This window comes from Phyllobates terribilis, unplaced genomic scaffold, assembly GCF_046119375.1.
Source record: "Phyllobates terribilis strain yellow unplaced genomic scaffold, ASM4611937v1 Scaffold_8__6_contigs__length_399053987, whole genome shotgun sequence".
Lineage (NCBI taxonomy): Eukaryota > Metazoa > Chordata > Amphibia > Anura > Dendrobatidae > Phyllobates > Phyllobates terribilis.
In genome coordinates, this window is record NW_027362768.1 from 198,505,693 (window position 1) to 198,515,887 (window position 10,195).

The 10,195-nt window shown below is 46.3% G+C and overlaps 1 protein-coding gene across 2 annotated transcripts in view; it reads right to left on the reverse strand.

Moving 5' to 3' along the window:
- RNF220 (ring finger protein 220) overlaps positions 1–10,195 on the reverse strand; it is a 365,618-nt gene that overhangs the window by 99,921 nt on the left and 255,502 nt on the right. For both annotated transcript variants that reach the window (XM_073644026.1, XM_073644025.1), the window contains exon 3: positions 9,639–9,768. In XM_073644026.1, coding sequence (XP_073500127.1) covers positions 9,639–9,768 — 130 coding nt within the window. The remainder of the gene's footprint in view (positions 1–9,638; positions 9,769–10,195) is intronic.

The following is a 10,195-nucleotide window of genomic DNA, read 5'->3' on the forward strand; positions in this document are numbered from 1 at the left end:
ATCAATTAATTCGCAAATTTTTTCAATTAAAAATTGAAATAAATCATAAAGATCTTATTAAGCAAAGGCCAAGACAGTCAACTTTTTTTTTTTTTTTTCTCTTGAAGGCATCTGAAAATTTCTAAAATATAAAATGCAGCATTGCAAGGGTCTAATGCCCTTGAGTGTCTTTGTAGGAGAAGGGGGGATGTCATCAGCAGGACTGGGCTGAAGACAGATAAAAAAATATCGAGCGGTCGGCCGGACTGCCTTGTCTCCTTATTGATCAGGTGGGATTTTAACTTGCTGTGCAGATCCACAGTGTCAGCAAGTGCCAAGGGGCATTTTAGAAGCAGTCAACTTGGAGGTGTCACTTTGACATAAAAGGGTTGGGAAGTAACGCAGCGAAATCAGAGGCGAATACTTAACGCAGCGTCATCTGATGGCGGAAACACATGAGAGAGAGGAAGAGACAGCGACCAGGTAGCAATAGACAGAGCTTCTGAGGAAAGAGACACCACGGTGGCGTCTATGGACCAGAGATTGGGGTGTGCTCTCAAGCAGGGCTGTGGAGTCGGAGTCGTGGAGTCGGTATAAAATGGACCGACTCCGACTCCTAAAATATATAATAAATCGAGTGCAGTAGTTTAATGCAGTTTGTGGGGAATATTTTTTCATTAGAATTTGGGAAAGTTATGAACTGTCCTATAAATGTCTGTCCTATTCCTGATCGAAGGGTCTGGACTTTTAGCTGAGATGAATCAGTGCTGCAGTAAATTTATCACTTACACATGAGCCGTGTATGAGGGGGTCGGAGTCGTGGAGTCGGAGGTTTGGCTTACCGACTCCACAGCCCTGCTCTCAAGGACCAGGAAAGAGGACATTAGAGTGTCCTCCAGGGGCCAAGAAAGAAGAGATCAATGTGGTCTCTGGGGACAAAGGAAGAAGAGATCAGTGTGGTCTCTGGGGACCAAGGAAGAAGAGATCAAGGTGGTCTCTGGGGACAAAGGAAGAAGAGATCAGTGTGGCCTCTGGGGACCAAGGAAGAAGAGATCAGTGTGGTCTCTGGGGACCAAGGAAGAAGAGATCAGTGTGGTCTCTGGGGACCAAGGAAGAAGAGATCAGTGTGGTCTCTGGGGACCAAGGAAGAAGAGATTAGTGTGGCCTCTGGGGACTAAGGAAGAAGAGATCAGTGTGGCCTCTGGGGACTAAGGAAGAAGAGATCAATGTGGCCTCTGGGGACCAAGGAAGAAGAGATCAGTGTGGCCTCTGGGGACTAAGGAAGAAGAGATCAGTGTGGCCTCTGGGGACCAAGGAAGAAGAGATCAGTGTGACCTCTGGGGACCAAGGAAGAAGAGATCAGTGTGGCCTCTGGGGACTAAGGAAGAAGAGATCAATGTGGTCTCTGGGGACCAAGGAAGAAGAGATCAGTGTCTCCTCCCAGGAGATTGTGGGCTACGAGATCACAGTAAATTATAAATGCATCAGTCCTTAGATCTGCGCTTTCTTCTGTACCGGGAACCTGATGCTATTTTCACCAGTGATACTAATGTGGTCACATGGGTGCAATCCCCATTTTTGGTTATTTCGCCTCCAATATTTTGGATCCATATTCAGTATGACAGGACAATAAAGGATTGTATTATTTTATTTATGGTCATATTTAAGAATATTTGCAGAAATATAAACTGATCCAATGCGCTGCTAATACAGATGAAATGCAGAGAGAGATAGTAATTCTGTATTGAGGAATAGAGATATGTAAATTAGAGCTAAGATTGTTCCCATCCGGAGCAGCCACTCGTATATTTCAGATAAAATCGGGACTTGCTATCGGGCTGGGGAGAAGCGATCCCATACACCTCCTCTACGTTCAGTCCGACCTGGACTGTTAGGAAATACTGGTTCACCAGGGGACATTGTATAAGGGGAGTTATTGTTTAAGCTCCTCGATTACTTCATTCCAATATATTTCTAAAAATAAGGAATAAAGATAAAAAGATTGAAAAATATGAAAAAATGGTTCCTTAAGACCATCATGTACCTTTCAGACACAGGGTTACTGGGCCAACGTGCCGTCCTTCACTGTGTGTCCACTAGATGGCAGGATTCGGCATCCAGATAAAGCGCTGTGATAAGATCAGTGATATCCCGGGCCATGATATCATGTCATATAACGCAGATAATACCAGATACGTCTACTACGGTCTGGGGATGTGTGCAGTCTGGGGCGTCTGACCCCAGTCACTTATTGTACGGGACGCACAGCCACAGCAGACTTTCAGGGTCCCTTAATACGTCCAGGCCTAGAGGCTCTGACCACGCAGCTGACGCTCATAGACTTAAGAATACAAAGTAAAACTTTTTTCCACTTCTTTCTTTGGATCTGAACCACCATCATCCACTCTGTTCCTGGTGGAAATGATATCTTCAGAACAATTTCACATGGGACACAGATGTAGGAGCATTTCTTAGCACATGTGCTGCATTTCCTATCCAGACTGGACCATTTCAGTGGGAATCGGCCCTACAAACCTTCACCCAGAGCCAAGGAGCCGGAGTCGGGCATGAGTTACGATGAGGATGCAGGTTTGGAGCCAGCGGCTTCTTTCCTGCTCGTGCCGGGCATTGAAGATTCATGGCCCGTAGAGGTGTAGAGCCAAGAGCTCTCGCTGGCTCCATCGGGTTCAGGTGCTTCCTCCGCCACTCAGAGATGTGACGGCAGAGCAGAGTCCGGGCCAAAAACCTGACGCAGCACTTTCCGCTCACAGCTTGGCGGCTGATGTGCCGGCTGAAAAATGGTGGCACATGGGGGTGGGGTGGGAGATAAATAGCGAACGTGGGGGTGGGGTGGGAGATAAATCGCCTTTCCACAAGAAGGGAAATAAAAGTAAAAGATTTAGGTGTTTAACAAAATGATCCAAAATTGTCTTTCTAAGCTTTAGAGATGGCCAGCTCTGCGGAGTGACAGGAGCGGAGTGAGAAATCCCAGCTGGATCATCAGTATGCGGCTATGAACACCACCTTTTGGCCTATTACTATAACCAATTACTTTATCCTCTGAGCGGAATTACAGCATTAAATCTGCAGGTTAGGAACTAGTAATGTGCCTGGGTGATGTCCGGAAGACACCAGGGCGTTATCACAGCATGGCCGGGTCAGTAGCCACCCTGCAATACACCTGTCCTCCATGTAATTCTGGGATTACTAGTTTCACATGCCGCTATTTCTCGGTATGGTGCACCCTGAACACCACGAAAAAGCTAATTATTACAGATGCCAGAAGAAGCGATGGAGTAAGGATGACGTTTAAGGGGTTGTGTCAACATGATAAATGGCTAAAATTGCTTGCAAAAAAACAACCAACTTTACAATTCACTTGTTTGCATGCGCTCCTCTGACGCTGAGGCAAAGCCACTCCTGCCTGCAGTGGTGTAGAGCGCCCCCCTCAGGCCAGCCAGCGGTACAGCAATGCTGCCAGCCCAGGTGTCAATCTTCAGAAGTGCGCCGCTCCCCAGCAAGCAGGAGACAGGGAGCGGCGCTCTCCCAAAGATTAATCCTCAGAACAACCCTTTAAATGATCAAACATTGGCAGAATTGTGTTCGTAGCACATTAAGGCTGAGCCGAGGGTTCCTGTGTCGGGGGATTTGGGAGAGATGCCATCTAATGTCTATGGCCAGCATTGGGCTAGTGGCAACGTTGGTCATACAACATGAGGGAGATGTCCAACCAAACATCAATTTTTTGCAACTATTTTAGAGCTGCAGTAAAAAAAGCCAAATTGTGGACAGGTCCCATGCAAATTCCCGTGTGTGAAACGCGACCAATAATTCCACAGTCTTGGATTTTATACAAGTGTCTGTCGTTGTCTTATGTCTATTAATCAGATGCGACTTAGCAGCACGAAATCCTGACCTTCATGTCGGCGAGCCGGTCACCTTGTAGCCCCCGGCTGTCTTGTGCCCTTGTGGGGTCCGGGCAGAGGAGGTGATAATGTGCCTTAGTCTTAAAGCTTTCACCGCTGAGAATATTCTCTCTGAACCATAAGCCGCAGTATTATCCGCTAACGTCCGAGCGAGCGCACGCACCCGCGTCTACCTCGCCCGCTTCATTCCTCATATTTTCTAGGTCGCTAACTGTAATTATCACAATTGTTAGATCGCTGTGAGCGATATCCGTATTAAATCGGCTTGGAGCTTCTTATCATAAAAGGACAATTTTCAGTAAAAAAAAAAAAATTTTCCTCACCCCCCCCCAAAAAAAAAAAAGTTTAAAAACGTGAAAAATACATAAAAGAAATGGCACTAATTGCATTGCAGGGACTCGCCCTAAATATTTCTTGTAAGGAAAAAAGCAGCATTTTAAAAAAAATCTACATTCTCTCCAGCGCCTTAGGGGTTAAAGAATCAGCCGGTGAATTTCCTTCTTTTTTTTCTTTTTCAATTTACATTTTTGGCTTAAAGTGGGAGAGCTGGGAGGAAAATAATGCAATTGGTGACATATTCTAGGAGAGCAGTTACAACGTGTGAAGTACTTCAGAATGTGATATATTCACTCGGCCCCTGGCAACGCACATCTGCCTAATGTTAGAGTTTAAATATCCTTTTCCATTTTACATGCATTCAAGTCTCATTTGAGGGAAATGAAACGGTATTATTAAAGGGAGGTTTTGCACAAATGGCCTGAATTTGACATGTCAGGTTCAATGAGGCTGCTACATATGTAACAAGGAGAAGGGCTCAAAGGCGACAAAACCTCTTCGGAGAGAAAGTCCCTGATTCTGAAATTAAATTTGCATGCGGCGTACCCAGCGTCCTTCACTCCCCACACGCCGGCTGTCAAGGGCTGTCTCTCCGACAGATGCTGAGCACAACGTCTCCTAGGGAGACCCCCTGCTCTTTGCACAATGCTGCACCCCCTTATTCATATTGAAAAAGACTTTAATTTTAACGAGCTCTGGGTGCTGATTTATTTCAGGTAATTTTAACTTTGGATCAGAAGAGTGAAAGTAAAGTGCAGACACATTAACTCCTAATATATATCGGGAAAAAACAGTCAAGGACCAATAATTGTGCTCAAACGTCGCTCCATGGCAAAATGTGCTCCGTAAGGCTATGTTCACACATCATGTTTTTTTTTTATCTGCTGCAAAACCAGATCTCTTGCCAAGAAGTTGTTCAGGGTTTTTGTTGCTGTTTTCTTGCTTTTTTTTTGTGTGTGGTTTTTTTCAGCATTTTTTTCACTGTCCTTTTGTCTCTGTTATACATGTACATAAAGTTCAGTAAAAAAAAAAATCTCATTCTGGTTTAGGCACAAAAAACGCTGAAAACTTGACACCTGGATTTTTTTCAGCACCCATTGCTTCTAATGGGTGAAAAAACACGGCTCTATTTTGCAAAAAAAAAAACACGCAACGCACAAAATCCTGAACAAAAAAAAAAAACATGATGTGTGCAGGAGATTTCTGGAATCTCATAGACTTTGGTGGTACTGCAAAACACAGCTGAAAATTTGCAGAAAAAAAACCATGACGTGTGAACATAGCCGTACGAAAGGTTTCTGGTCTTGAGCATTCGCCTCTGTGTCTGTGATACGTCACTTTGTGGAGACAAACTCCACTTGGCTAGAATTCTATATTTGAGGGAGTTTTGCCTTTCGGGGTCCATTCACATTGGTTACATTACTTTTTATTTTGCCATAATTTTTCTCAGGCGTGTAACATCCCTTGATGCTTATGGTCATCCTGATTACGAGGTTTAAGGTGCCACAGGTAAAGGATATGGACACCTAAGTAGCAAATAAAATTTTTACTTAAATTTATATATTTGGGGCTAAAAATAATTTTTGCATTTGAGTTTTCATTAACAATGTCGCAGTGTTTGTTTTTTCCGGGCCCTGTGTTTCCTGCACATTGCGATAATGGAGAATTGCTAGTTTTTTTATATGGATTTTGAATCAGATTTGCACCAAAATCCACATCAGTAACCGCTTCAAATACTCTTTGTATAAACTGATATTGATTTTGGAGTGGATCCCCTTCAAAATCTGCACCAAAAAAACTCTATATAAACATCCCCTTATCTGTCCTATACTGACCTTCTCTAAGCTGAAATATGACCGCATGAAAGTTCAGCTCAACCCTGATGTGGTCTCTGGTCATAAATCAGCACAGCGTTCAGATATAAAGTATTACTATCACCTCTTAAAAACAAGTTCACTGACGGATTCTCAGCTAACTCCTTCTGAAACCCAATTACAAAAATTATTTTTCACCTAAAATACATGGTTTTAAGTAAAAAAAATAAAATGTCCCTGAAGACATTTGTATCATTTAATATGGAAAACTGTTTATTTTTTTTCTGATTTATATCACTGAACATGATAGAAAAGAGGCATGGAGGTGGGAAGTCGTGCACGCACCTATTATTGGGGTGAGAAGTCGTGCACGCACCTATTATTGGGGTGAGAAGTCGTGCACGCACCTATTATTGGGGTGAGAAGTCGTGCACGCACCTATTATTGGGGTGAGAAGTCGTGCACGCACCTATTATTGGGGTGAGAAGTCGTGCACGCACCTATTATTGGGGTGAGAAGTCGTGCACGCACCTATTATTGGGGTGAGAAGTGGTGCACGCACCTATTATTGGGGTGAGAAGTCGTGCACGCACCTATTATTGGGGTGAGAAGTCGTGCACGCACCTATTATTGGGGTGAGAAGTCGTGCACGCACCTATTATTGGGGTGAGAAGTCGTGCACGCACCTATTATTGGGGTGAGAAGTCGTGCACGCACCTATTATTGGGGTGAGAAGTGGTGCACGCACCTATTATTGGGGTGAGAAGTGGTGCACGCACCTATTATTGGGGTGAGAAGTGGTGCACGCACCTATTATTGGGGTGAGAAGTGGTGCACGCACCTATTATTGGGGTGAGAAGTTGTGCACGCACCTATTATTGGGGTGAGAAGTCGTGCACGCACCTATTATTGGGGTGAGAAGTCGTGCACGCACCTATTATTGGGGTGAGAAGTCGTGCACGCACCTATTATTGGGGTGAGAAGTCGTGCACGCACCTATTATTGGGGTGAGAAGTGGTGCACGCACCTATTATTGGGGTGAGAAGTGGTGCACGCACCTATTATTGGGGTGAGAAGTGGTGCACGCACCTATTATTGGGGTGAGAAGTGGTGCACGCACCTATTATTGGGGTGAGAAGTGGTGCACGCACCTATTATTGGGGTGAGAAGTCGTGCACGCACCTATTATTGGGGTGAGAAGTCGTGCACGCACCTATTATTGGGGTGAGAAGTCGTGCACGCACCTATTATTGGGGTGAGAAGTCGTGCACGCACCTATTATTGGGGTGAGAAGTGGTGCACGCACCTATTATTGGGGTGAGAAGTGGTGCACGCACCTATTATTGGGGTGAGAAGTGGTGCACGCACCTATTATTGGGGTGAGAAGTGGTGCACGCACCTATTATTGGGGTGAGAAGTGGTGCACGCACCTATTATTGGGGTGAGAAGTGGTGCACGCACCTATTATTGGGGTGAGAAGTGGTGCACGCACCTATTATTGGGGTGAGAAGTCGTGCACGCACCTATTATTGGGGTGAGAAGTCGTGCACGCACCTATTATTGGGGTGAGAAGTCGTGCACGCACCTATTATTGGGGTGAGAAGTCGTGCACGCACCTATTATTGGGGTGAGAAGTCGTGCACGCACCTATTATTGGGGTGAGAAGTGGTGCACGCACCTATTATTGGGGTGAGAAGTTGTGCACGCACCTATTATTGGGGTGAGAAGTCGTGCACGCACCTATTATTGGGGTGAGAAGTCGTGCACGCCCCTATTATTGGGGTGAGAAGTCGTGCACGCACCTATTATTGGGGTGAGAAGTCGTGCACGCACCTATTATTGGGGTGAGAAGTGGTGCACGCACCTATTATTGGGGTGAGAAGTGGTGCACGCACCTATTATTGGGGTGAGAAGTGGTGCACGCACCTATTATTGGGGTGAGAAGTGGTGCACGCACCTATTATTGGGGTGAGAAGTTGTGCACGCACCTATTATTGGGGTGAGAAGTCGTGCACGCAGCGTATTCATGCTGCACAGAGGGGGATCAGTCTTCGGCCCCTTCTCTTCTCGATCTTGTATGGGGGATTGTCTTTTGATTTGCGGCCTGTCCCGTGTAACAGACGTGGAGGATACGACGCGTGCAGACGCCTTATAGTTTACAGCCGGAGACTGAAATAAAGAAAACTTTACATGGAGCATGCAAAGTGCGAGATTAGAGACGCTGGCGGAAGGTGAGGGGGTCCTGAGAAAGGCGCCCTGTACCGTCCACATGCCCCCCTAGCACCGCATGGGACCGTTTTCTTACCAGTCACTCACTGGTTATCGGTGGGTGATGAGCCACATGTGCCACATTTCAATCATTTCCAGCGCAACATTGTAACTAATCTGTGGCGAGATTCTTTATCAGCTCTGTCATGTGCAATGAAGGGTTCCAGGCGGGGGTCTCTATAGCAGTAAATAGGAAGGTTATTAGCGGCATCGTGCGCTCATCTACATCCGGACGGGGCTGATACCGGGACGCTAGGTGCGCACTGCACCTCATTAGATGTTAATGAAGCTCTTCCCATCCGACGCAGCAGTCGTCGTGTGGTTACAGATGCCCCAGTGAAAGTGACAGAGAGCCCTGGCCTTTGCTGTAGATTAGCTTCAATTGCCTCAATGCATGGAATAGATTGGATGTTATCTATCATGGCGCGGCCCAGGTTGTTATTTAATAATTAATAGAGAGCTCTTATTCTCCTGTGCCTGCTAAGGAGCTGATTGCAGCCCGGCCGTGGCCCGTCCCTCGCCTTCTTAACTGCGCGCTCACTTGAAGGAATAACCCCATCCTTTTTCATTTGTCAGCGGGATCACAATGGAGACGTGTCAGGTGTATGATTTAGGGTTCTTCCTGTTTCCCATTAAACTCCAGGATTCCCCCTCCTCCCGCGCCCGGCTACCTTACCGTCTTACCTCTCACCACAGCTCCCTCCGTGCCCCTCACTTCCTTGATGGCTTTCTGGAGGCCCTAATTGCTTCTCTGCATTTAAACCGGTGGGCTAATTTGCTGCGGCTCTTTATTAGGTTGGACGAGACCCAAATTACGCCATCAATTACACACTCTGTGTCTGAAATGCTCATACGAGGTGTCAAAGGCGGAGAAATGAGAGAAGGGTCTTTCCATAAACGCAGACCCCTAGATTACCTCTACAGACAGTGGTCTGCGCAGAAGCAGCGACACCTGCGATCATATAGAGTAAGTCCATCCACCCGGTGTGCCCCCGTCACAGACACCCCCACCGGTGACCCTGGCCAGAAAACACCACGATATCTGCGACACGTCCGCACGGACAATATGGTGTATATGATGGCAGCCGAAAAGCACAAGCGCCCGGGCTGTGGTGGCAGTGGGTAGGATCTCCGCTGGTTGGTCATTTCCCCATGTAATGTGGCCGGGATGATCGACGATCTGCAGCCATCTGCAGATCATCTGCTCACTGGATATACATTGATGACTAGGGTTTACGGCGTAGCAATTCTCCGCCATTAATGGTAATGATGTGGACCTTCATAGCACTAGGGCTGCTGTCGGGTTTCCTTTTACCTGATGTTGACTTGTATTAGTTTCTCCAGCTCTTGCTCCATATGTTCTTGTAACTCTCCGGGACGCAGCAGGACCTGGCAGATGGGGCAGATCGGGGCCTGGCTGTCAAAAAGGGCCACTTTCTTTTTACCTGGAAAGAAATAAAAAAGCAAATTGTTAGGATGAAACCTGAAGATTCACAGTCAAAAGTTTCCCTGGCACTGCCGGGGGTTAATCCCGGTATGTAATCATGGTGTAGCAGGGAAGACCCCAGTCGTTGGCCCCCAGTCCTACATACTGGGCATAAGATAATGCAGTGATGGCCTAGATCATACTGGCTGGGTTATGATATAGTGGATCTATATGTACAATATATGATATACTGTACCTTCTCATTATGCCGCACTCAGTATACGGGTGACAGCGGCAGAGACCAACAGTGATGGAAGCGAGCAATAAAAATGCAAATCGCTGCTAATTAAGATGTTTATTGTAAAACAATGCTGATCTTAATGCCAACCACGTGGCGACTGACGGGGCAAGACTGTGCCGAAGATGGCCATAAATAAAAGTCAAGA